Source organism: Coffea eugenioides, chromosome 2 (assembly GCF_003713205.1).
Source record: "Coffea eugenioides isolate CCC68of chromosome 2, Ceug_1.0, whole genome shotgun sequence".
Classification (NCBI taxonomy): domain Eukaryota; kingdom Viridiplantae; phylum Streptophyta; class Magnoliopsida; order Gentianales; family Rubiaceae; genus Coffea; species Coffea eugenioides.
Window position 1 is genome coordinate 8,938,572 of NC_040036.1, and position 27,082 is coordinate 8,965,653.

Consider the following 27,082-nt stretch of genomic DNA (forward strand, 5'->3'; position numbering starts at 1 on the left):
GGTCCAGGTTCTAATCCTCTTCCTCAGCCATGTTTTCAACTCTAACAGCAACCAGTTTTAAAACACAACTTTTCTCCAATAATCCCCTCAGATTAAATACAAGTCTTTCATGCAGGATGAAATCAAGACATTATACAATATTTTACAGCTTAATACAGAATTTTAGAACTAAAATTCACAATAGGAAGCTGGTAGTTCTTCATTTATTGTTCTCGGATGAAGCCGAGAAATTTCCAGCAACCTCTTATCAAAATTTGTATATTCAAAATTCTAGCACTTGGTTGGTCATTAATCTGGATTTTTCCTCGGCTAAATCTTTGTATTTTGTACTCAAAACTAACATGCAAGCCATAGCCAGGTTAATCACCTAGTGATTAGTCGGATAATCACCAATACATGCTCAGATTATCAAATTTAAGCAGATTACAACTGCATTTCAGATTTCTGGTTCACAAAAATTCCATTTCACTAAATCAGAATTTTCCCAAGTTCCTAATTCCATCGTCCAATCGCATAACTCAACATGCATGTCCTTGAACATTTTATCTTCACTTGGATAATTAGGATTATAACCTCAGATTGTCGAAATTAAACAAATTAAGCACAGCATTTCTTAATCAGTCTCGGCAGTCCAAATGTGCGCACATCAGAAAATTTTTTTTCTTCTTCTCTAAATTCAGCATCCGATGGTCTAAGGTCAATATGCAAAGCTTTAAACAGTTTAATTAGTTAGTGATTAGTTACTTAATCAACAATGCAAACTCAGATTATCCAGAGTTATACAGATTAGCTCGGCATTAATCCAAAACAGTCTCGGCAAACCCACATTCAGCACACATCAGGTTTCTTTTCTTTTCTAGATCATCATCCAACGCATAAATTCAACATGCATGCTCCTAATTAGCTCAATCAACCTCTAATCAGGTGTTCTAGATCCGAAATTTACCTCAACAGCAGGCTTAGCTTACGTACAATGGAACTGAAATTTTCGCCCTCGGCTCGCGCGCGACTAGGGTGTTGGTTCGCTTGGCTGTGGCAGACGGTGGAACTGGTGGTTGTCGCGGCTGGAAAATTGATTGCAGCTGGTAGAAATGGAAGTGCAGAATGGGTGGGACTTACGCACAGCTTTTCCTTTCCTTCCTCAGACTTACGGACAGCAGCAGAGTCGCTGCAGCTCTCGGATTGCAGCTCTCGGATGAAGCTGCTGCTCACCCTCCCGCTCACACTCTCTCTCTCTGTCGATACTCACGGGTGAAGGTGGAATGCGGTGGTGGTTTGTGATAAAGAAATGAAGAGGAAGAAGGATGGATGCCGCGGTTTTGAGAGGGAGGTTGAGTGTTTGTGAGGGTTGAGTGTTTAGATGGTGAAGTTGTGCATTGGCCGAAAGAGTGGTGAGGAATGATGTTGTCCGGAAATTGGTTCTTGTTTTGCATGGTAGTTTTTGTGAGGTTGTGAGGGTAGTTTAGTCTTTGCACTTCTCTTCCTGATACCCACTTAAGTCCTTAATTCTAACTTAACTCCAAAAATTTATTTCGAATATAAATTAAGCTCCTAATAATACACTAATCTTGCAAGGCTTCAATTATCGTAATTTCATGTCTTAAGTATGTTTAGTAATTTGTGTCATGTTTATCTATAATTTGTTGATTGCATCTTAATACTAAGGTTTCTATTAACCTTTATCATTATTAACGATTAAAGTTTAGCTATCGAAATTTGGAAGAATTAATTATTAACTAAACGAAATAATTTTACCTTCGAAATATTAATTTAATATAATAAAGCCAAGGAATTTAATAGTTTAGCACAAATTATATTATTTTGCACATAAAAAATTATTTTTACGCACTTATTTAAAAACAATTAGATTAAATGCTAAAATTTATTAAAGAATTAGAAGTGCAAATAAAATATGCAATGATATTTGTATATATATTTTCAGGGTTCTCACATATATATTTATCGTCAGAGTTGGTTCAATAATCAAAAGAGAACGTTTTCACTACTGTCAAATTCAAGGTTTGAATTTTGAACTTGACAATTGGATGGAAAGAGCATGGTGAGAGTTGAGAAGTGACGAAAATAATAAGATGCTACTCCAGTGATAACCTATTACCAATTTACCATAAAGAGAAGGCAATTCTCAATTGAACGATCTATTACATGTCATTTGTAATTTCCCTATTTATTTCGCTTTCTACATTTACATATAATTACGATGTTGTAGTTCTCGTAATTTGGATTTCAGCGTTAAGTGAGCTTGGACGGGCTTCAAGTCGGAGCACATCCTGATTCGTGCATGTTATCTTGAATGTACGGGGCCCAAACAGTTGGGTTGAGCTTTAACTGGTCATGTTTGGGTTCCGACATCTAAATCCTGAGGCCGACAAACCCAACTCGGTTTTTCTAGAGCCCAATTACATAACAATTATGCTGAACCGATGCCCATAACGTCCAAAGTCCAAAAGTGTGGCTCATATTTTGCAAATTCCTCGATGGATCTGGTTCATAGGCTGGCATGTTACCCTTGTGATCCTTCAAGTGTTCAAAATCCAAATCATCATTATAATATTAAATGACATTAACAATTAAAAAAAATGTGATGTAATATAATATTACAATGATGCCCTCGACGCTTGATTGACCACAAAATTCAAAAGAGACGTAAACATATCAAGTATAGTGAAGAATTTTCCATATACATGTTCATTAATTTATTAAGTGGCATAAAAAATGTGATATTTTTATATGTATCACGTAATATGTCAGTTTGACTTGAATCAGCAAACATTAGTCTAATGATCTCACGATTGTAGATGAAACATTTTATCAATTAGCTCGTGCTTCGTTGTCAGGATGATCCTGTGATACGTATCCACTTGAAAAGATTAAATCTGCGAACTTTTGCTTCAAAAAAACTTTACGAGCTAAACTGTAATGACAGCCACATTTGAAATCATCTTGGTACTACATATCTAAAAACAAATATTTACATGTCTGACTTGTGTGGTTTCTTGGCGAGAGAAATGATGAGATTATTAAAGAAGCCTTTGCCTATGGGAGAAGCTTTGCTGCATTCTTGGCAAACCTGTGGAATAAGTCGGGTATAATAGCTTCTCCAAAATGGCTTGCTAGGATAGGTTCGGAAACTGCTCTAACCATTGATGCCACATGGGCTGCTCTAACATGTTCATCGCAGAAGTGTACCTGGGAATGGGATCCTAACTGGTTATCATCAATGGAGAAGCCAGCATCATGACGGAGCTTAAACGTCTCCAGGCATACAATTTCAAAAGAACCTTCCTCCTCAATTATGTGCCTGACTTCTTCTACTGAAGGCGTATAGATTGGAACATTGAAACTGTCCAGTTTTTCTTCCTCCAGACGTCCCTGTGGATATGCCAATCATCAAGTCAATTCAGATATAGAGTGGAACTTTGTCTACACAAAGTTTATCTATCGAGGTTACAGAGAATAAATTTGCATCCCCCTTTTTTTTTATTATTATTATTAGCTAAGGTAGGAACTCTGAATAAGCAAGCTAGATAGCTATTTATTAGTAGTTTATTTCCTATCACAAGCATCTGATGATCAAAGGGAAAGAGAAATTAAGACCTCGACAACCAAGTCGTTTATTGCCATCTCAAGTAAGTCTAAGATACTTGGGCCGTCGAATTCGTCTCCTTTACACATGATAACAGTATTGAAATCATTTTCGAAAAGATCATTTAGAAAAACCTGAATCGTGGGCAGTGCAAATTCATTGTCCATTTCCTGGCTAACTTTGTCAATACTTTGTATGATGTCCGAAACTGTTAATAGTGTGTTTGGTCCTGAAGAGCATCCCAAATCAGCAACTCTAATGCACTTCTTGTTGTAGGGTAAGTTGGTCCGCAACAATTCTTGTATGCATTGTTCAAGTACTGGCTTCACCTTGGTCAGTACCAACTTCTACATACACCACTCAAAAAAAAAAAAAAAAGTTAAAGTTAAGCAAAAAAAAGGGTACACTATGTTAGAGATCAGCGTATCACAGTCTTGTGTTACCACTCCTGTGACTGCGCGTTTGTGTGTGTGTTTGTCAAAGAGGGACAGACAGACCTGGTAGGATGAATTTTTGGCGTAGCTTGTATCGCCTTCGCCTCCACTCATATGCAGGACTCGTTGGAGTTCCATTTCTGATCTCTTACTTAATCGAATTTTCGACAATCTTGTATAGGAGTATTTATCCTTTCCTTATCATCATCAATCCAAGTGTCCAAGTATCGGTATCATCATCATCATCTTCAACAAATAATCAATCCAAGTGTCAGTATTGGACAGCTTTCAGAGATGTCATTACTGCTCATCCTCCAAACGATCCTCAATAAATGCCCATATCCCTTCTCTTTCCGGTCCAAAAAGGTGGAATGTTCGAATATAATCAGCATGTATTGCCTTTTTTGGCAAATTTGTTAAACATAATCTAAGTGCTTTTTTTCAATCACAAATTTACATACTCCCTCCATCCCACGTTTGTTTGGATAAAGTATTATTTGAAATAAGGGATAATATCATAAACCTCCCCTGAGGTTTCTTGAAATATCACTAAGCTCCCCCCACATTTTGGAAATCTCTCTTACCACCCTTTGAATTGACATTTTCTTAACAATGTCAGCCCCTCTAAGCAAAAGTAACAATAGAAAATGCATTTTGGAGGAGGGAGAGTATTTTAGTTCCCTTCATACCCTTAGGTTGACTGATACAGTGACATAAGAAAGTTGCAGTAGGTGGAAAATGTGAATTGGAGAGTATTTTTCTGGCATGAGCACTGACCGTTGGACATGCAACGAGTACTTTGAGTGCTTCCAGTTTCTCCTTTAAAAGGTGAAACTACCGCTTGAAATAGCTGCGCAGATGGAGAGGTAACTGGGCAAAGAAATGGCTAGTTCATCCTTTAATTAGGACACTCATACAATTAAACTAATTAAACTCATCCTTTAGGGTTTATGAAATGGATGCATTTAATTAAGTAACTAATTAAATTACCTACGAGTATTACTTTCACATAATTAATTTATATTAAATACAAAACCTATCAGTTTCCCTTTCGTAAAAATATGAGTGTAATACTTTTTGAATTTTACTTACAACCATTTGTATATTTAATATAAATTAAATGATTCAGAATAAAATGCTCATAAATAGCTATTACTTTGTTCGTGTAATAGAGGAAACCTATAAAGAGCTGATATGTTATGGGCAATTTCTTTTTTTATTATTTTTACTTTCACGTATTTAATTTATGCTAAATACAAAACCTACTAGTTTCCTTTCGTAAAAATATTAGTATATCACTTTTTAAATTTTACTTACAAACATTTATGTATTTAATATAAATTATATGATTCAGAGTAAAATGCCTATAAATAACTAGTACTTTATTCATATAATAGAAGAAACCCGTAAAGAGCTAGTAAAAAGTGGTTAATTTCTTTTTTTACTTTCACGTATTTAATTTATGTTAAATACAAAACCTACTAGTTTTCCTTTCGTAATAATATTAGTGTAACACTTTTTGAATTTCACTTATAAACATTTATGTATTTAATATAAATTAAATGATTCAAAGTAAAATGCTCATAAATAGCTAGTACTTTATTCATTTAATAGAAGAAACTCGTAAAGAACTGGTATGTTATGGACAATTTTTTTTTACTTTCAAATACTTCATTTATATTTAAGGGAGGTTACTGCTATTTCTGTAAAAATATTTGTGTAATGATTTTTGAATTTTATTTGCAAATATTTATATATTTAACATAACTTAAATGATTCAGAATAAAATGCCCATTAAAACCTGATACTTGGTTCATGTAATAGAGAAAAGCCATAAAGAGTTGGTACTTTATGGGATATTTCTTTTTTAAAAAATATTTAATTTATATTAAATAGATAACCTACTAGTTTTTTTCGTAAGAAATTACTGTAACACTTTTTGAATTTTACTTAAAAACATTTATATATTTATTATAAATTGAATGTTTGAGAGTAAAATATCCCCAAAAAGCTTTAAGCGTAAAATATTTAATTGTTTTAATTTCTTTACTTTAAATTTTTTTCCTTTTATAAGCTGAATAAGGTAACAGCAGAAACAAGGGTATTATTGGCAACTGATGAAGTCAACTAGTGACTTCTGACCCCACAATCACTTGAGGGGTGGTAAGAGAGATTTCCAAAATGTGGAGGGAGCTTAGTGATATTTCAAGAAACCTCAGGGGAGGTTTCTGATATTATCCCTTGAAATAATTACGGTAACATTCTTTATAATATGATGTATGTGAGATAAAAAATGTAGTTAAAAATATAAAAAGATAGATTGAGAAATTTATTTATGATGCAAGTAAAATATTATTTAAAAAAAATTTGATATTTGTCTTTCATCTTACCCAAATTATAGTCCCTTTTTCATTAAAGAATATACTTAACTTTTAAATCTCTAAAATACACCCCTTATGTAATGTATGTTGTTATCAATGAATATAACTATCTTATTTAATTATAGGATTAATCTTTTCTACCCTAACAGTAATACATTGCCAGCGTTGGATGAGATGTAACATTTAATTTAGTGAGATGTATTGGCATATCAAAAGCCACAAGTCCCACAACAATTGTAAGGGTATTTCAAAAAATGGTAAGTTAAATTTATTCTTTTAATAAAATTAGCTAGTTTTCCTTATAAAAAAAATCAAAACTATCAAGATGACATAGTACTTTAATAATCCACAGTCATTTAGATCAAGATTCATAATGCTCATAAATAGCTTATGTCCAACACAACCTCTAATTTATAACGACATACAAATTATTTCTTCAAAGCAAATAAGATATCCCAGCTCCAGTCTGGACAGGGACATAAGAATTGAGGCTTTTCCTTGTGTCATTGTCAGGCTCACTTAGGGTCGCAAACGAATCAACCCGCTCGCTTCGATCAATATCGAACTCGAGTCAAGCTTGAGTTGGCCAAACTGAATTCGAGTTCGAACTCGAGCTCAAAATATTGCATTACGAACTAACGAACTCGAGCTAATGAACTGCTTATGAGTCAGAAATTTAAGTTACATTGCGAGCTGACAATTCGAGCTGCTCGCGAGTCAGAAATCGAGCTACAGCTCGCGAGGCTTATTGACTCGACTTCGAGCCTGGCTTTTCCTTAGTTGAATTGAACTCGAGCTCAATTTTCTTGACTCGTCGAGCTCAAGCTCGAATTCGAACTTACCTGTTATTAAGTCGAGCTCGGCTAGATAAGTCCAAAATTCGACTCGACTCGACTCGTTTAAAGCCCTAGGCTCACTTATGCAGCAGGGATGGAGTAAACCAGCTAATTTGACGTCCCGTTCTTCACGTACTATTTCCGGATCCCAAAAGAAAAACAAGAAATCGTTGCCCAATTGTTTTCATCTTAACATGTCCTGTAACTTCTGAACTTTGTGAAGTAATATATGGACGGGCCTTATCAGCCCTTCTATGAATCAAAATTTCCACCATCACTGGAATACACACAATACAATAGGGATTTTGATGTCCATCTGCATTCAAGAAACCCTTTTAATTGTTGCTTCCAAACTGTCTCCTTCTCCTTTCAGCATCTCATCACCTTGATGAAGTAAGATTTGCAGGCAAGTGAAGAGAATTGATGAGTCATTAGGATATTTAGATTTTACTCATTTTTTTGTATCAAACCCTTCTCAATTGTCTCTCTTCTAACAAAATTTTTTTCCTTTAAAAAGAATAATACTTAGTACGGTTTAATTTGTTACGTACGAATTTTTAATTGCTAAAAATCAAAGATTTGTTCATGAAAAAAATGAATTGTTGCATTTTGTGTGTTTTATTCGTATCTTTTCTAGTTCAAAGATGTACAATCATTGTAGAACTCCAACTGTTTTGTTAAAAAAAAACTGTTAACTTCTTTTGCGTGGATTGTACTATTTGATGAATATTACTACATTATGATACATTGATTGCATACAAATTTTTCAAAATTAAAATTTAGATTATGATAAATTTTTTAGAATAAATATGTAGGAATATTACTAATAATTTTTTTCTCAAATTATTCAAGCTTTGCATTGATTTATAATTAATCAAAGAAAAAAAATCATGTGCGAATGCACGAGCTAAAGTACTAGTTATCAGTGATTTCAGATGCAAAAACGTATCTTCGTGAGATAAAAAGCAAACAATTTTTTTTTTAAAAAAAGAAAGAAATGCTGTTCGTTCATGGTAAACGATGCTGACCCTCGTGATGTTCAATGTTACAGTGGTTGCAACTTCAAAGCCATTTGCAGATAAAGTAGTTCGTTTGCCAGAACAAAAACAACTTTATAGAAAAGTTAAAAAAAAAAAAAAAAAAGAGCCCCCCCGGGGGGGGGGGGGGGCTAACACTTCTGTAACAAGTTGGCATAAATATGACAAGTTGCTTAGGATAAAATCATCCATAATCACCAACTTGCATTAATTAACTCACCAACCAACAAACATGACATGACACGATATGACAAAATTGGAGTTTAGTTGCCTATAGATTTAGCAACCACGCAAACAAAGAGTACAACAGCATTCGCTGGTGTCTGGTGACAATATTGTCAGAGCAGAATATTAGCTGCCGGAGCAAAATTTCAATTAAAAGACAAGTTTCCCCATTAACCTCGCCAATTATCAATTAAACCCCACCAACAATCCTTCATTTAAAACCAAAAAAAAAAAAAAAAAAAACCAATTGCTTTTCTCCTTCAAAACCTGTTCCCAATCACACCATAACAATTGCAATCCAAGACTAGGTCAAATTTACACTCTAATTACAGCGGAGTAGTCCTTACTCCTAACTCGACCTTGTCCTAGCTGGATTATGGATTGCATGGTGGTGGTGGTGGTCGTCGTCGTCGTGGTGGCACCGGTGGAGATAGCTGTTTGGGATTGTCCTGCGGTGGTTGAGTGAGGAACTACTAAAAGATGTGGGAGCTCTTCGGAGGAGGAGTAACCCGCAACCGCTATTTTTTACACCGTTCATATTAAAGTTATTAAATTCGGCTCGATAAGGAACTCGACACAGGGACTGGGTCACTGGTTGAACCGATGAGTATTAATTCAATATTTATAAATATAAAATAGTAATTTTAATATACATAAAATATATAATAAAGTGCTTTTAAATACTAATTATCATACTTAGAAAGATATATAATAAATATATAGATATTAATAGACGATTTAATTTCATTTTATCATACTTTTAAATAAATAAATAGTATAGTCAAGTATAAAAACAAAATTTATATCGCTTGTTTTAAAAATATAGCATTATTTTATTTTTTATTTAAAAAATAATTTTCTAACTAATCAAATATAATTGTCAATTTAAAAGTTAAAAGGATTAATTGTATAATAAAAAATTATTTAGTTATCAAATAAAAACTAAGCAAGTGGTAAAGTCTATACATATTTAAATGAATATCTAATGTACAAATATTATTAAAAGCATAGATACATTTTTGTCTCAAAAATAAAGACCCACAATTAAAAAAAGGGTTAATCGGATCAATTGAAAAATCGAGAGGATTTCCAGTTGAACGACCAGATCAACCGGATTTGACTGGGTTAATTGCTTATCCGATCCAACTAAAAATCCGATCCGGTCTCACGTCCAGATCATCGGATCGATTGGTTCAACCGCTAGGTCAAATCGAGTTTTATAGGTATGGTTCAGATGAATTGATGAATTTATAGCCCACAATTTAACTATTGCCATTGAGTATTAGGAAATAGAGATAAATGCATTGGCCTACGAAGACAAACCAAAGATTGAGACGAAAAAGGAAAGATGGCGGGATTCATCAAAACATACATGCATGGAGCATTGATCTTTTTTAAGTTGACAAGACAAAAGTTTGCAAAGACTCTATCAAGGCCGAGTGGTGAAAGGTCTGCCCACGCCCATGCATGCTCGACTTGTCAATGTTCGGGAGTGTTTGGATACCAAAATTATCTCAAATAATATTTCGCTTGCATCACAAACATATTTTCCAACCTACTTTTTTATATTCCCACCTACTTTTTATCTCACATACATCACATCACAAAAAGTGTTACAGTAATTATTTCAAATAATATTTCAAATAATACACTATCCAAACAATTGTTTCTGCATTACTCATGGTGACGGGGCTCTCGATCGATAATAAGTGTGTTTGGATCGCAAATTATTTATATAAATTTATCTGTTTGTATTGTAAATGTATATTTTTACATATCTTTTTATTTTATATATATCATATTGAAAAGTGTTGTAGCTTTTTTTTAAAGAGAAAAATAAATCATGCCAGATAATTTTAGTGAATATGGCACAAAATCATAAACATATAGTCCATGACGATTCTTGGGATCCATATTTCATTATGAGTCAATTTATTCCCTATTAATTTGGAGGGCGGATTTATCAACTCAAAAAAGTCCAAAATCAATAAAATTTAATTGGATTGTTTTGTCATACTGAATACTAATTGGAGCTATTAAACCAAATATCCATCTCTTGAACAATTTCTGATCTAAAAATTGCCGATTTATGTTCTATTACACCAATTTTCTTCTGTCTTGAAAAAGGTAAAAACCACGACCGCAACCTCTCATCTACTTGTCCTAGGAATTAAAAAATGAACAAGAACTTATCCTCGCGCAGAAAAGTGAGTGGGATTTTTTAAATATTATATGTAGTTTTGTGGTCCCAGTGATCCAAAGTTGCAGACCCGCTAATCTCAAGTATTCATGCAAAACTCATCTGTCTCTTTCTTAAAATATCTTTTTCTTTAAAATTATTTTATATTTCAAAAGTACTATAGCTCTAAACATTTCCTTAGAAAGTCCCGTTTGTTTTCCCTGCTTCTTAAATTCCCTTTTTTCTCCCTATTTCTTAAGTTTTGTGTTAAATCTCCTATGTCTTCTCCATGCTTCTTAAACTCCCTTTCTTATTATTTTTCTTAAATCTCATCTATCATTTGCTTAAAAAAAATAAAAAAGGAGTCAATCCGTGTTTTGCTTGCTATTTTTAAGATTTTTTGTCGAAAAATATAAAAAAATTATTAAAAAAATGTGTTCATGAGAAAAAAAAAAAAAAGAACAAAGAGAGACAGACTACTATTTGAACTGTAAGTTTAGGTGCTAAGCCTCGTCAGAGAATTATGACAAAAGATAAATTCGCCTTCCAAGAAAAAGAAAAGAACGAGTCATCGAAATCTTTGGCAACACTGCTCGGATAAAAGCACATACGTGCTAGAGTTTCACCCGATCATAGACTGTCAACATTTGTTCATAACTGATGAAAGTTGCTGGAGTTTGAGCTCCTCCTCCTCTTCAACCTTTACTGTTAATAACTGTTTATCCATGTAACCTTTTCTTCTCCTGATATGTAATTCATTCTTCGTATTTTATCCAAAAATAAAACAAAGGGTAAAAGTTTAACAACCATAAAAAATGAGAGCAATAGAATGTCATGTGGGAAAAGTCAAGATCAGATGATCAAGAAAATTTGTTGTCGCAGGGCTCGCAGCCAATAATGATGACCAGTAGAAACAAAAAAATTAGAAGGAACGCCGAAGTGGGACAAATTTCTCATGATTTGAAAACGAGTTGGTAAATATCTAAGGACATGACTCATGAGATCATTAGTCCTAAACTTGTTGGAATGAGACTGTAGGCCTGAATAGTCAATTCCAAGATCCTAGTTGCAGTAATTAATCAAATCAAAGCCCGCCATGCACAATTGCCCCCCACACATTTTCTCTCTTTTCTTCCTCCCTCAGCAACACTTATAGCCAGTAGTAGATGTAGAATATCGTACATAGCATCCAAAAAAGTGAAAGCTCAGCTGAGCTGTTTACAACTCAATCACCATTCACTCCGTACACTCCTCCAATGCCACTGGACTCACTCCCTCCCTCACATTTGCTACCAACACTTCCAGCCTGTTTTGTGCATTTCCAAGTTTCAATCTTTACTCTGTAAAGCCAACCACATCAATTTTTCTTTTGCCCCCTACATGTCACTGTATCCCACTATTGGGCCATAATTCAGAGAAACCCATTAAAGAGGTACGTCGTTTAAGAATCCTCAGTTTTGCAATTTTGTAGAACTTAAAAAAAATGTTTTTGCAATGAAACAAAAATGAGATCTTTAGTGTGGATTTTTTTTTGTTCTCTTCCTTTTTGGACTCTATCATTGCTGTTGGTTTCTTGTTTCTTATAATTTGGTGTTTAATTGCAGAGAGAACTTTTGATAATGGGAAGGAAAACCGAAAAGTTGTGGTCTTTAGTGTTTCTCGTAATTTACTGGCATGAAAGAAAAAGGGTTCACCTCCAATTGAGTGATTATCTTGGTGTTTTTGATTCCTCTTCTTTTCATTCCTCCCCCAGGGGAGTGTTGGTTGGCCTTTATCAGAGGGACTAGTTAGGTTTCACAATTTTCTTTTCTCTCCTTTCTTTTAACGTTTTATTTTACTTGTATTAGCGATTTTCTCAGATTCTTTTCTGCACTGCAATTGTTGGGTGTCTGCGTTAACTGTTGCATCCAAAAAACTAATCCCACGTTTCTCTATTTTTCAATCACAAAATATGATGAGCATAGCTCCTTCTTTCATCTCTTTTGTTTCTGTAACGGTTATACTCGAGCGACATAATTTTCATTTGGGGTATATAGGTATTTTTTCGGTTTTTTTTAATAAACAAAGGTTTTTTATTTAGTAATGATGTCGGACCTTTTGAAGCTGTCTTGAGCTCATTTCTATCCTACAATCCTCCTTCAATTGAAAGATTTGAACAAGAAAGATCTCTGAAATTTAAGCTTCAAAACAATTCTACTAAGGTTTTGAAAGTCGTTTACGTGCATTTTGAATAACCATAAAGATGCAAGAGTTATACTCTTTAGGGATTTGTAAGTCAGTTTGTCACTTTTCTTATAGCTGCATAATTTTCTTTTGCTTTTGTAATTCTTTTTACCAACTAGGTAGGTGTAGGATGATGGCATAAAGAGAGGATTAAGGGATGCTGTATAGTCCGTTTAAGAGGCAAACAGAAGCTAAAATGTGAATAATATCTATTAGACTGTGATGCTCAACTGGTAGTTTAGTTCAGCATGTCAAGGCAAGCTCATCTTCCTCCTCGATGCCCTTTTCAAAAGAAAACGATCAGCAGGCATGACCCTGCTTTGCCAACCTTGGATAATCACATTTATTTGCATACTCGGCACCACAAGTCTGTGTCTCAAAGCTCCATTGGAGAGGAGAAGCCGGCCTGGCTTGATGACCTACTGGATGATTCAGACTCAAATTCTGGCTACATATTACATCGCCGATCAGCTAGTGATTCCTTGACCCTTTTGGATGATCATGTTCCGTTAGCAAGTATAAATCAGCTTAGTGGAAGTGATACTCCTGCCTCTTGTGAAAGTGATGGAAGCTTGGAGTCTGCTTCTATATATGGCCCAAATTCTCCTCGTGCAAAAGGAAAAATATCCTTCCCTGAGAATGCAATAGTTTCTGCATTGTCAGAATATGTCTCTCACGAACATTTGTGGCATTTAAATGACAGCATCTGTGCCTCTGGAGCTGCTAATTTGGAGTCAGTGGAGGATACTCGTGGTTCAGCTGGGGAGATGATTGCTGAGACGAAGCCAGTTAAACGGTTTGATTCTGGACTAACACGCTCCTTTTTCAGAGAAACAAATTCCATTATGATTATGGTCCCCCAGCACCCACAAACCATTATCTAACATAAGCTGCTTGGTGCATTTTAATCTTGTCCATCTGGTAGAACTTACATCACATAACTTATTTTTGATATTGCATTTGAGTAAGCACTAGACTTGGTTATGCCCTTTCACCTAAGTTTTGCTCCCATCAACGTAAGAGCAGTTTCGATGGTTCTAAGTGGTTACAAATTTTGATTACTGTATGCAATGGTGTTTAACTGTATCTAATGGTTATGTACATCGTCGCAATGCCTTTAATCCTATTATGCAAAAGTCACTGGTCAACTATGGACCGGGCTACGTGTCCTGCAACTTAGACTTTTTGCTTAATTAACTTCATGTTTTACATAATATACTATATGTTGTCCGCTCCAGCTATGCAATTTATATGCCAAGTTTCTATACCTTTTCTGGCTATTTGTTTGTATGGTAAATTGTTGCATCTTGGATGTTGAAATATTTTCAAGTTGAATATGGATTTTATGGAGGAGATCTTTATTAATACAATGAATGGAACATCTGACAAGTAAAATGTCTGCAATCATGCATAGCTGCCACCAACTATGGTTTGCAATGAATTAAAATGTAGAACCTGAGATTAGCCAAGATAAGAATCCATAACTGTCCGCTTCAATGGAGAATGCAGGTTTAAGAACAAATGAATGACATAATTCTTTCTTTTGGAGATTGTTTGCAGTAACTTAAGCTTCTCATTCTTCTTTACATACCTGAAGTTTTAGAATATTTTGCAATGAGAAAAGTTGCATCAAAGTTTGTTAATTTTGTTGAAGCTCACAGAGTGTGAGATCGCTATTACATACAATCATGAGACATCTAAGAAAAGAGAACGTGGAGGAGTGATACAAATTTCATCAGATAAGAGTCAAGGCAGGATTTTTAAGAATGATGTATACCTAATTGATTGATTAAATGTTGACTTAGTTGAGTTGAACTGATTGTTCTCAAACTTTTTTTAATTATTAAATCTACCAGAGACTAAAACCAGTCTCGCTTTAAGAATGATCAAAGTACTAACTGTTGTTAATACTTCGTAAATATCTGACACTCTCATTTTCCCACGCTTCATGTTGTGATCTTTTTTACTAGATGTGATGTGACCTCTATATCTTTGGCATGGGTGTAAATCATCAGCAAAGGCTTTGAACTCTGTAAAGTAGACTTTTACTATAAATTTGGATCCCGAATATTTTGACCACCATGTTTTGGCTCTTGCTTTGTCTTCAAATTAATGCACTGAAATAGTGTCATGCTTCTCAGTTCTGTTAATTCATCTGTTGATTACCTGGGAAGCTTCTCTTTTCTTTTAGCTTTTCCAAAAATTTGAATTATTTGTTCAACTAATGATTGTAATATTTTCTATTGTGATGTAGAAAATATCTCTGTGTTTGTTGATATGGCAGTAATAAAGGTACTCCATTGGAAAGGGGGGGGGAAGGTTGGGTGGTAAGGTAGGAGGGATTGTAAGTAGGAGGTCTTGAACACCCCCCCCCCCAAAAAAAAAAAAGAAAAGGTTGCCCCATTGAAACGGACCAATGTAAAAGCAGCATTTTGTCATGTCTTTCTTTCTGCAAAAGTTGCACACGGAAGGCCCAATTTCTGTGAGCAGACTAATTCTTAAATTTTCCCCCTTTTTTGTCTTTTTGAACTTTCTTATGTTTTTCGGTCACTCTTGTATGAGCACGAAGTAAGTAATTCTTCAGCAGCATAACCATCCATAACTGTGGAAATTGTTGCAAGTTGCCATTCCCGCTTCAAATTTTCTGAATTAGTTTTCTGATTTCAAGGCACACTACTTCCTGAGGATTAAACAATGTTGATTGATGTATGTACAGATACCCTGGGCAGCGATCTCGGGTCCGCAAACTCCAATATATTGCTGAACTGGAAAGAACTGTAAACATTCTTCAGGTACTCTCTGTCCGCAAAGAAATAGCTGTAAAAATATTACATGCTGTATCTAGTTCTCTTATATAGTCTTTACCGAGCATATTTGGACGGTCAAACGATTTCCTGTTATCTATGGTAGCATTAGTTTCTCAATGTGAATTGTTTAGAAGATTGTTTATTAAGTGGAATCAGCAAGTAAAGACTATTAGTTGATAATAAGTTTCTGAACTGCGGCAAACACTATTGGTGGACCAGTTAGCAACATGCCTAACCTTATGGCGTTACTTGTATGGAATTTATTATTGTCTTAAGGCTCATGTGCCTGCTGTTATAAATTTTCATCTGGTAATAGATTAAGCATTTAATGTTGCAGAAAGTGGAGATGGATATGGCTTCCAAGGTTGCCTCGCTGGTTCAGCAGCGTCTTGCCTTATCATTGGAAAACAACAAACTAAAGCAACGAGCACTCAGACTACAACATGAAAAACAAATTGTTGATGGTAGGGTTTCTTTTTCTTTTTCTTTGTTTTGGAGGGCCGGGGTTTTTGTTGGGGGGGGGGGGGGTGTTGGTGTTGGGAGGTTGCTTTGGGGACACAAACACAGTGAGGCCCAAAAAACCCCAAATTCTGGGGGGATGTTTTCTTCTGATTGTACATCGTGATGCCACATCCAATGCACTCCCCACATATTTATCGCATTTTCTTGTTTTAGTTCTCTTGAAGTCTTAAAAAATGGCTGTAATGTAAAAAGTTCTATGATTCTATGGTTTGCCTTCAAGCCATCATTGTCGGTGATACAAATGTTATGATGGAGGGCTTAGCATGATTTTACTTAATTCTTTTTTTTTTTTTTTTTTAAATTTTAGTACCTTGTTACCTTCTGCAGGCCAGTACAAGTCTCTAAGAAAAGAAATGGAGAGGTTAAAAACTTATTTAGCTCATGCCCATGGCAGCAAGGTCAGCACCAATTTCAGTTTAAGCTCTCCTGCGGAGTTAGCAAGTGCAGAGGCAACTTGGCAAATGTTAGACATGGGAAAACTTGATCTTAGCTAGAGAAAGTTAGTACAATTGACAGTTGCACTTTACTTTGTAGCAAACGTGGATTTTATGTAGTAGTTGTTCTAGTCATTGATTCACCTCCAACTAGAACCCATAAATCCAGCATTTTGAGTCTCGAAGTTATGCTAGGATAACGAATTTAGTGACCGAGAAGACCCCTTCGAAAGATGGCCCTGTTATGCGAGCATCACATTTTGCCTTTGTCTACACTAATTTCGCGTGATATGTACTGCCAGAATCATTGACTGATGGAGTTCGACATCATGGGATGCATTCAATATCTTTGTACTCCATATTCATGCTGACGCTTTTTGTACTTTGACCTTTTTGTGATTGTCTTTGCATTGCTCTGTCACCGTACAGCCGAGGAAAACGAAGAATTATTATTATTAGCAAGGAAAGGAAGGCACGCACCAAAGAGGGCATACATGCATGAAAGAGTCAGGCGCATTCAACTTGACTCGTGAAAAAATCTGAGAAAAAAAAAAAGTATGTACAGAGAAATTCAGCCATCCAAGGATTATCTTCATTCTTTTCTGCAATTTCTCCGCACGTGAGGAGATACACAATAATATACTCAAATACGAGTCCATTATTCAGAATAGAATGAATTATCAGCATCCCAAAGCTGGAATAGCAAAATGACAATCAAAGATCAAAGCTGCACATATGTATACAGTAGTAGTCATCCCCCAAAGAACACCTCTTGCCTGGACACCGTCAAAGCACTGACAACAATTCTTAACCACAACCAGCTCTGCCTCTAACCACGAAGTGATGCATGAGGAACAGCAGGTAAACCTAGCTCGTCCTCATCCTGTCCAGCACAATTAAAGATAAATTTGGAGTCAAACAAAAAGGACACGTAGCATACAAGAAAACTGCACAAGCCAACACAAGTATATTAACTTCATAAGCAATATTTCCCACCCTCAACCCTCAACTAGATTTTTTATTGAAAACAACCCAGGTTAAAGTAGATGTCACTATATATATATATATATATTTCAAACTATTTGTACTGTGATGCTTGTATTTGGCCTTGTTTTGTCTCATCTCTTATCTGCATCTTACAAATATCCTTTCTAATCCTGTAATAGCATATATTTTACAATATCTGGTAGAGAAATTGGCGAATAGAACTTTTCCCTCTTAACCGAATTGAGAAACTACAATTTAACTAACAAAGATTCCTTTCTCCATTTCTTCTCTCCCTCTCTGACAAAGTACCACCTCCAACAAATTGCTCATAGAGACAAAATACCTCCTGTGTCTGTGCTCACCCAGATATAAAGGGGAAAGAGGGAGGAAAACAATAATTTCCAGGCTTCTCTTCAGCCCAATTTACCTGTGCTCTGCCAGGTGGCACGGGTGCATGCCCAGTTGGAGCAGGTGGTAGGTTTAGCTCTTCTTCCAGATTAGGTTCCTTGTCGGGTTGAAGATACGCAGGCACCCCATCACTTTCAGTCTCCATTCCCATGTCTGCTTCCAGAGCATCGAGCTCTGCATGATAGATGGACAAAATGTTGTTTGTAACCATTCTCCCAATTACATATAACTTAAACTTCTGGTGCTTTCTCACTAAAACTCGCATAAAAAGTGAATTGTCAAGCCTATGAGCTCCATAGAGAAGTAACAAATCATAACCCAAAGTGGAACAGACAAGAAGGAAAAGAGGGAAAAGAAGAAACAGTTTTCGTTTCTTCTTTCCTGCTTGGGAAGGAAGCCAGGGGAGCAAATCTTACCACCCATCAGTTCCTCCTCATCAATGTCATCAGGTACACTGTAGCTCCTACCAAGAGTCTCTTGAATCTCATTACTAACATCCATCAAGTCCATCATCTCATCTTGCAAGTTCTGCAGAAAAAGGATCATTAGAGATAAAAAGACTTGTTCCATTGATAACCGGAAAAAAAGGAAGAAAAACAAAAGAAAGAAAGAAAGAAGATTGCATAGTTATGAAACCAAAAAAAAGTAGTTAGTAAGTACGAACATCTATGTCTTGAATCTTCACTGTCTTCATCATCCCTTTCAATTCTTTGTTAGCTGACTTCAAAGCTGACATCTGCAACAATGAAAGAACATGGGTCATTGGTAGTTTAACTCCTTAAATTATTGGATTAAATGCCAAATATGCTCCTGAAATGACCCATCTCAAACTCAAAGGAAACATGTACAAGGAACTCTTGACCCAAGGAAAATCACATATTTAATATTAAAAAACCTCCTCCTCCACATAAATGGTTCCCCTACCTCTAAGGAGGTAGGCAGCAGGTGCCAATCAGGTTAGAAAACAAGCTCCATCTGACAAGTCTTGAACTCTGCCCGCTAGGGCGCTACCAAGAAAAAGACATTCTAACGTGAATTTAGTGCAGCTTAAAAGGAATGAACTTGATTAAACATGGAATAAATCTTTAATTTCTAATACAAACTATCACTAATCACAAACTTAATGTTAACGTGCTTGTAGGCTAACAAACATATCAAGTTGAATTTTACATTACCCTCTATCTTATGGTTGCAGGGATATAAAACTTCTCATTCATCACAATGAAGTGGCAGTTTTGTTTAACAATCACAAACAGAGACAAAAGAACAAGCTCATATATGTATCCTTTACGATGACATATGAATCCGCTCAATTTAGAACATCACAAAGTCAGAAACATGCTAGCCAACATGCACTCTATACAGCTGCCTAGAGCAACCTAGGATATGATCGACCCAATTTGGTTGAAAATGATAAAATAAAATCAAAGCTTCCTAAGACATACTGTTTGTTGAGCATCTTTAATTCCCTCAGCTGCAAAGGCAACTTGGTCAAGGTTAAAAGTCTGGTTATACAGCATATCTCGTTGACCTTCATACCTGTCAACAAAATGTCAATAGTTGCAGATGCATCACTTAACTATCATTTCAAGATATGCAGGCATATATAAGATGTGGAGAATAAAATGAGTTTAAGTCGCACAAACAACTGCAACAAAAAGTGCCCAAGGGTCCACTGACTGAGAATCTACTTCTTTTTAGACTTCATATGCATGCCTTATTAAAAGCTTTATTTTCTTTGCCACTTTTAATCAGTTAGAAAAATGATAAAGCATTTATATAGTAATGTAGCACTATGTCCTCTTAGAAATACATAACATGCATGTTGTTAAATCTTCAAAGTTTCTGTAAAATAAATACTACACAAACTTCTTCTTTAAACATTTAATAAGAGAAAGGTTTACTAAAACAGCTATACTGATGGTGCTACGTCCAAAAGAAGTTCATCCAGCTAATGACATTCTATATAACAGGAAAAAAGAAGAAGCAATCATCTTCAAACAGGTTTTAAACCAGAAAGTTTCAAGATTAGCTTATCTCAAACAGTTCAAACATGCTTCAGTGCAGAAAGGTCTTCCTGTTAAAAAATCGAAAAACAAGCACTAGAAGCTGCCTCTATGTTCTACAAAGGCAACACTTGCACTGCAGACTGAATGGCCCAGTTACTGATGACGAAGATTTTAACATGGAAAACACGAAAGCTTGTACGTATATTTCATTAAAACATAACAACTCTCCTAAGGTCTGATTATCCGTGAGAGACTAATGCATCGACACAGACACACCCCAGAAAAGCCTGTGATTTCTAATTCAAATTCTAATTGTTATTTAATTAAAAAGCCAAGAAGATCACTGACATTCTCTTCTGCTTAAGAACCCTCATTGCACGTGCTTTGATGGCTTCTTGAGCTGGACCAGGTCGAGTTTTCTTCAACTGCTCTCTATACCTTGCAAGTTCAGCATCAAGCTTCTTAATCTTATCCTCAACTGTGTCACCCCTTTTAGTTATCTGGAAAAAATATGCAAGTGCATATACAGTAAGTCGCCTCTGAGGACAAATAAGAAGCTATGACAAAAAGCCAGATAGCCACTAAAACATAAAATTGAACAAATGAAAGAACAAGGCTATTAAATGGCCCACTCATGAGAACCAACACAAGTTGTCAGAATATGTAGTTAATACACAACCCAACGCCAAAAATATAACTTAGCTATATTATAAAAAGCACTTGTGAGTTAACCTTTATTGTGTATATAAACAAATTGAGATGCAACTTCGGCTCCCGGTCATTCTTCATGTCTTTTAAGTTCATAATGTCAAAGACAAACATCCAGGGCGGATTCAAGATTGGCATCACAAAATTTTGGGGTTTAAATTGGCTAATATACGACAGATCTAACTATAAATAACTCTCAAAGCACAAGAATCCTATGAAAACAAAATATCAAGGTAGTGCATTCACATTCAGATTTCTTTAAGCTCTTCGTTTCCTTACTTCAATGGATTTACATCTTCTATCAATGCAGTCTGTTTATAGCATTCCAGAAAACTGAGAATTGAGAAAATCCTTAGAAAACACGGCCATCCAAATGTAATAGTAGATGAAAACATCCAACACACACTAGAATATCTATTAATGAAACTAACTACAGAATAGAATCGAACAACTATTCGAGAGTAGTTAACAATCATTGCACAATTCCATTTCGAATTAACAACAAATCTTCCACTTCAACCATGCTAAAATCGGCTAACAAGCAATTCGCGCCCCTAATTAAGTAAAATTGGATCGTAAAGAAAGAACAACAAAAGCTGCAACTCCTCTAACAAACAAATTGGAGAAATGCTGGTATATACGTAAACAAAACTTTGACTAAGGTGTAAAGAAACTTTAAATAGAAGAGAAGAAGAGGGTAAGGAGAAGAAAAGATACCCGATCGGAGGCGTCGTTGATGGAGGGTGGAGGTTCTTTGTCCTTCTTGACACCAAAGACTCTCTTCATCTTCCCCTGTGGCTCTCTGCAATTCCTTTCCGGTGAAACTTTTCTTACTTGCAGACAAAATTAGGGTTTTTTTTAAAAAAAAAAATTTGAGGCAATATCCGAATTCGAAGGAGAAGATCGAAGATGATACCCAAATTAAAAGCGTACAAGGAAGAGATAGAATGTTAAGTTAGATAAGCGGAGAGGGAAATTGAGGGGAATTTTGATTACGGCTTTTTACTATAACGACCTTTGGGAATTTTCTGTAGTATTTTCTTCGTCAATCCAAGGAAACGTACGTATCTAAAGACTTAACTCTTACGATTCGTTATGGAAGGAAGCAAATGGGAACTTCCAAGAAAATACACTGGTACTAATAGTATATACTAATAGTATAAATTTGACTCTACTGCCTTTGCAGATTGAAGCCATTGCCGGCCTCTGCATGTGCACAGCACGTGTCAATGTACACAACAATCCGCAGGTTGTACACCACACCGCATTCGGAAAGCAGCTTTAAATAGTACTCTCATGCACAAATTCCAGTTTTTTTTTTTTTTTTTGGAATTTCAAATCAAGTATTATACAGAATAAAAGGAGGAAAAAAAATAAATGTTTACATTCCATTATTCCAATATTACCATTACCATTTAATTTGCTAGAAAAGTTTCTTTTTTTCTTTTTTCCATAGCAAGTAGTTTAGGCTCCGCTTGGATTGCTATTTTCTAAAATTTTTGTAGAAAAATGCACTGTAATGATTTAATATAATTGAAAAATGTGTTTATGAAAAACGTAAAAATTTGTTTAGGGAAAATGGCTTTCTAATATACCACTTATGGCGTTTCTTGAGAGCTTATTGATCTAACTGGTTGCAGAATTGGAGAATTTGCCTTCTCCCAAAGCAATAATTATACAGTGAGCATTTTATAAACTTACAGATTGCACTTTGACAAATTCACGTGAACACAAAAGTAAGCATCCTAGTCAACATTGGAGCTTAGGCCTAGTTGTTTTCTCGTCTTCCCAACAAATAAGTCCCCAGATTTTATCAAGCCAGGCAGGCGCCCAACAATGGTTATACAAAAAATTTGAGCCACTGCTTCTCTTCTCCCCAGTGAAACGATTGCCAATGCTGATGAAGCAGGCTTATACGTTGCCAATCTCTTCTCGTTTTCTCCTTTTATCAACAGCTTCACATTCTTAGCAGCCACCAAAGCATGCTGTTCAGCCAGGTAGCCTTGTTTGAGTTCCTGAATGAAGATGCGGTTCGGTAAGGGCATCTTGCTACAGGATAGGATAATGCTCGCAAACATATGTGCAAGAAAGAAATTGTAAGTGATTTAAATGAGTCTACAAGTCAATTAGAGAGCATGACTACATCTTCTGTTGCATTTGATAACCGCAGTAGATGAAAGGAAATACTAAAGCCTTGATGGCAGGATAAGTTTCCCCAGAGCAAAGAAGCTCTTGTATTGTATGATTACTGTCAGTGGAAAATCAGTATCTAGAGTTAACTAGCTAGATGCAGTTCGATGGAAGTACTCAAATTGAAAATTTCCATCATTCCTCGAGTAGAATCCATAAATGCTGACAAGGTGCTATTCTCAGGTCACCTATTCTGGAATTCTTTGTTAACCCTAACGTGAAACCTACGACATTCCAAAGCCGATTCCAGTTTTCTTTTGAGAGATAAAGTAACCGTTGACACATGGTAATCTCTTCTTCTAAGCTTGTAGAAAGTGGGGACATATGGGTTGTGGGCAGTTCTAGCCGCTGTTTCAAAAATCAATTTCAAGCAGAATTGAAACATCTATTTGTTACAACCAGAAAAAATAAATTTTGACAGAACTACGGCAATAGAGAGTAACCCCACGTCCACAAGAATAGTTTGTTTAAAGAGGTAGATATACTTACAGGAATATCAGTGACATCACCAATACCAAACACATTCTTGTGACCTTTGACTCTCAAATTTGCATCCACCATTAACTTTCCATGGACATCCACCCTGTCACCAAAAGTAGTCTTCTTTAGCCAGGATGAAGCAACTGGCTTGCCTATGCAGATAAAGTGGCAATCAGCCTCGATGGTTTCTCCGGCAGATGTTTGATAAACGCCATTTGAACTTTCATTCAAGTTAACTGACTGCCCCAGGATGACTTCAACATTCTTTGAGATCAACCAATCAAGTGCCTTTTTTCCTGCCCTTTCTCCAATAAACTCTAACAACCTAGATCCCCGATGAACCAGTGTCACCTTCTTATCAGGAAAATCCACAGCTATTTCACCAGCAAGTTCTACACCAGTTGGCCCCCCGCCAATTATCAATATTGAGTTTGCAGAACTTATCTTCTCATGTTCTGTAAGAAGAAAAAGTAAATTGATGACCAACCGGCAACTAAAACAGCAAGTTTCTTTAGAGTCACTGTAAACTTAACAAGCGATAGTATAGAAAAAGAAAAAAAGGAAAATTTTTAAACATTTAAATATTAGGTAATCGGCATTCAACAGTTAACTTACAGCAATTAATATCACTTTTCTGCTAGGAACAAACAGCAGGCTTCAACAGTCTACTAATTCATGTCTATATTTAAGCCGTTTCCTAGTTTTCATCTGCATTCCTAAATTCAAAATTTGAAATAAGCATGCAGTCAATTTCTCTATGCTCCAATAGAGATAGGTCTTATACCTTGAATACTATTAACATATGAAAGTCTAGGATTCAAAAACTAAACCAATCAACAGGCCTTGTCAGAATCATTAATCCAGTTCATATAGTGTCCTTTTCAGGAGCTAGAGGAAATGTATCTCAAGTACATCAAAGTATATATAATAAGATACAGAGAGTAGATGAATGTTAACATCAGAAGAAGCAAGCATCAGAATATCTTGTAGAAGATAAATGTAGGGCAATACAGAAAGTCAAGAATGTAAAAGAAACTATGAAACCAATTGCCTCAACCTCAATAATGTGTAGACCAGCATGCACGTTCTGATGGCTAAAAGACATTTTTAATCCTCAGTTTCTCATTTCGCACACGGGCAAGAGTTTTGACTGGTAAATAAAACTTTTAAGTTAGGTATCACCCAACCCAAGTAACACTAAGCCTTCCAGCAACTATAGGAGGACTGTAGTTATAGAAAGACAGAGAATGTAGCAATGGGAAAAAGCAAATGGATCAATCATTTAACTATGAAGTCTGAGACAATGCAAATGCTATACATTTAAGTCATCCATTGTTTTACCTGCTTGGTAGTAATTAAGCTTCTCAGCCTTTGTGCTGGGGCCATCACCCATGTGGCCTGTGGCAATTACAAGATAATCATAAGCTACCATGCGTCCTTCTGTGGTCAGGACTTCACTGTCTGTGAGATCAACTGCAGTGGTTGCGACGACGTGTGCTTTAGGCAGGTATTCTACATGATTAATTAACGATCTTCTCGCAAATGAAGGTTCAACCATTGATCTCAAGCTTGCCCAGGTGATTTCAAAATACTCTTTCCTGTTGATATTTTGCAGCTTTCATTAGTGAAGTTTCAATAAAGCAAATAGAACCAAAAGGAATTAAAATGGTTTTATCAAGGTAGAGGATGGATTGACAGCTGATCACTTCATGCTAGTCTCAAACTTGAGAGATGCGAGTTTTATGTATCTTAGATACCTATAAAGGTTGAATACTAGATTAATGTTGCAGTTCGTTTGCCCTACCCCTTTCCCTGTCTCCAGTACTGTCATAGCATCCTTAGTTTAGAAGATCAAAAATTCAGACACTTCGATGCCCTTGTAGACATGTAAAATGATTTGGCATTTAAGAAGTAGAGCCAGTTCACTACACATTCTGGAGTTAACATTGAGTAAAGACTACTAAATTAGAATGGAATTTGGTTATAGGGCTGAAACCAACATCTATTCAATAATATCTGAATATAAAAAGAAGATAGAAACTTTATTTGCTCATATATTTTTGGCAAATTGCTAATAAAAGTGACAACCAACTACAAATAGTAGGACTATGATCGTTGTAATTAAGCATTTGATCCCTGAATTTTCTAAGCCATACCTATCAAAGATAGATAGAACACTGAGAATAATTAGCCTCCGTTCCCAATCCTAAGCACAAAACCACCCAAATTAGATGGAGCCATATTTAGCACCTCCATTATCAAGATCAGTGTCTTAAGCTGTAAACATGCATAATTTGCATTTAGGAAATTAAACTCTGCTCTGAACCTGGTATTGGTGAACCTGACATTGCTCCTGAACATGGAGAGGATGTGCAGGAGAAATTGCATTTTTCAACCGAGAAGAAATTAACAAAACCACCTGACATTTCTCCAGAACTTAAGCAAATTATTTAAAAATGACTATACAATTCTTGTCAATTATAAAAAGTTTCCTTGCTTACCCTTAAATCACCTTCCAAATGAAATCAATTAGCGGTTCGTCCATGTCACTACAAAACAAAAGCTTCCTAGGCTTATTCCTTTGGAAAGTAAATTAAGCACTTAATGCAATACCACCCAAAGATGTAACTCGATTTGACTAATCAAACAGCATGCAGCAGATGCATATTACTGAAACATAATTAAAATCCAATAGAGGAAGTCCTCATAGAACAAAAGGAAATTACAATTAAAAAACACCATATTTCTACAAAAGAGGAGAAAAGTTAACAATTTTGCCTCTTGCCCCGATCCAAAATTAAGTATCTACGAGGGAATGAGAGAGTGATGTCAGGTGTGGCTTACGTATCAATCAGGTAAACATCTGCATAGTTTTGAAGGGTCTTAGCTGCCAGAGAACCCGCAGCTCCGCCACCAATAACCACAACTCTCTTCTTCTCAACGGCCAAATCGTCCAGACCCATCTTCCAAAAATCGAATAAAAACCCCAAAATCAAGCAAATTGAACAACTGGGCTCTCTCACATCAGATATTAATACAGATATGTAACTCAAAAGACAAAGAAATAGTGTGTCAAAGCTGGCAAAGAGATTCTATAAACTTATTCCGTTCATTCATATGAGCTGTTGAGTCATTTTCTATGATATGCTTATGAATTGTTGTCATGAGATACGCAGAGCTCAGGACAAAGCACAAAGGATAAGGCAGCAAAGGATCCAACGTTTCTACTACCGCCACCATAATCAAGAACTCGTTTCCCAAACAGGGACCGGTTGAGAAAAAAGAGCCATTTCGCCTATGAAAATGGGGACTGTAGCGGCGGGGTGTTTAATAATCCCCGCGTGGTACGTGTAAACTTTCATACACCTAGATTTTAATCCGTTACTTAAACGGTTAAACGGGACTCTACAGAATTTATTAAAAAGAAAAATTATAACTTGATTGATAAAAGGTATAGAAAACTTTCATGCTAATACCGTACAACATCTTATTATCAAAAGGAAATAAAAAAGAGTATTATCAAAAGGAAATACAATGTCTTACACTCAACCAAGACACCTTCAATGCTTGTTTAATTTGTCTTTTCCATTTACCTCCACACCATAGACACCATCTTCT

General features: G+C 35.7%; 4 protein-coding genes across 8 annotated transcripts; 1 reads left to right on the top strand and 3 right to left on the bottom strand.

Moving 5' to 3' along the window:
* Positions 1-2,993: 2,993 nt before the first annotated feature.
* On the bottom strand, positions 2,994-3,708 carry LOC113763064 (probable caffeine synthase 3). Its single transcript, XM_027306755.1, has 2 exons — positions 3,616-3,708; positions 2,994-3,390 (listed from the first exon to the last, which is right to left on the bottom strand). The coding sequence occupies exons 1-2, from the start codon at positions 3,691-3,693 to the stop codon at positions 3,055-3,057; spliced, it is 414 nt and encodes a 137-aa protein (XP_027162556.1). The 5' UTR covers positions 3,694-3,708; the 3' UTR covers positions 2,994-3,054.
* Positions 3,709-11,857: 8,149 nt separating this feature from the next.
* LOC113761565 (basic leucine zipper 61) lies at positions 11,858-17,101 on the top strand. Of its 3 annotated transcripts, none has more exons than XM_027304618.1 (5): positions 11,858-12,128; positions 12,301-13,715; positions 15,636-15,711; positions 16,064-16,190; positions 16,576-17,101. In XM_027304618.1, exons 2-5 carry the CDS (start codon positions 13,168-13,170, stop codon positions 16,740-16,742), a joined length of 918 nt encoding a protein of 305 aa, XP_027160419.1. In that variant the 5' UTR covers positions 11,858-12,128; positions 12,301-13,167; the 3' UTR covers positions 16,743-17,101. The 3 variants fall into 3 exon arrangements, with proteins under 3 accessions (XP_027160419.1, XP_027160417.1, XP_027160420.1); XM_027304616.1 differs by having other exon boundaries at positions 13,039-13,715; XM_027304619.1 differs by having other exon boundaries at positions 13,043-13,715.
* A 151-nt stretch (positions 17,102-17,252) lies between these two features.
* On the bottom strand, positions 17,253-21,895 carry LOC113761566 (vacuolar protein sorting-associated protein 60.2). Its single transcript, XM_027304620.1, has 7 exons — positions 21,512-21,895; positions 20,435-20,586; positions 19,523-19,616; positions 18,742-18,813; positions 18,494-18,605; positions 18,097-18,251; positions 17,253-17,565 (listed from the first exon to the last, which is right to left on the bottom strand). Exons 1-7 carry the CDS (start codon positions 21,578-21,580, stop codon positions 17,512-17,514), a joined length of 708 nt encoding a protein of 235 aa, XP_027160421.1. The 5' UTR covers positions 21,581-21,895; the 3' UTR covers positions 17,253-17,511.
* Positions 21,896-22,428: 533 nt separating this feature from the next.
* LOC113763871 (apoptosis-inducing factor 2-like) lies at positions 22,429-26,785 on the bottom strand. 3 transcript variants are annotated; one of them, XM_027307849.1, is made up of 4 exons: positions 26,309-26,785; positions 24,806-25,062; positions 23,474-23,919; positions 22,429-22,809 (listed from the first exon to the last, which is right to left on the bottom strand). In XM_027307849.1, exons 1-4 carry the CDS (start codon positions 26,425-26,427, stop codon positions 22,540-22,542), a joined length of 1,092 nt encoding a protein of 363 aa, XP_027163650.1. In that variant the 5' UTR covers positions 26,428-26,785; the 3' UTR covers positions 22,429-22,539. The 3 variants fall into 3 exon arrangements, with proteins under 3 accessions (XP_027163650.1, XP_027163651.1, XP_027163653.1); XM_027307850.1 differs by lacking the exon at positions 26,309-26,785 and adding an exon at positions 25,791-25,892; XM_027307852.1 differs by lacking the exon at positions 26,309-26,785 and adding an exon at positions 25,621-25,753.
* Between the last annotated feature and the right edge of the window lie 297 nt (positions 26,786-27,082).

Coding starts and splice junctions, on each gene's coding strand:
- LOC113763871 (XM_027307849.1), bottom strand. CDS start 26,427: ATGGGTCTGGACGATTTGGCCGTTGAGAAGAAGAGAGTTGTGGTTATT. Junction 25,063..26,308: donor GATGTTTACCTGATTGATAC/GTAAGCCACACC, acceptor AAATATCAACAG/GAAAGAGTATTTTGAAATCA. Junction 23,920..24,805: donor GCTTAATTACTACCAAGCAG/GTAAAACAATGG, acceptor TTCTTCTTACAG/AACATGAGAAGATAAGTTCT.
- LOC113763064 (XM_027306755.1), bottom strand. CDS start 3,693: ATGTGTAAAGGAGACGAATTCGACGGCCCAAGTATCTTAGACTTACTT. Junction 3,391..3,615: donor TAAACGACTTGGTTGTCGAG/GTCTTAATTTCT, acceptor GCATATCCACAG/GGACGTCTGGAGGAAGAAAA.
- LOC113761566 (XM_027304620.1), bottom strand. CDS start 21,580: ATGAAGAGAGTCTTTGGTGTCAAGAAGGACAAAGAACCTCCACCCTCC. Junction 20,587..21,511: donor TCAACGACGCCTCCGATCGG/GTATCTTTTCTT, acceptor TATTTTTTCCAG/ATAACTAAAAGGGGTGACAC. Junction 19,617..20,434: donor GTTCTTAAGCAGAAGAGAAT/GTCAGTGATCTT, acceptor TTTTGTTGACAG/GTATGAAGGTCAACGAGATA.
- LOC113761565 (XM_027304618.1), top strand. CDS start 13,168: ATGTCAAGGCAAGCTCATCTTCCTCCTCGATGCCCTTTTCAAAAGAAA. Junction 15,712..16,063: donor GAACTGTAAACATTCTTCAG/GTACTCTCTGTC, acceptor TTAATGTTGCAG/AAAGTGGAGATGGATATGGC. Junction 16,191..16,575: donor TGAAAAACAAATTGTTGATG/GTAGGGTTTCTT, acceptor TACCTTCTGCAG/GCCAGTACAAGTCTCTAAGA.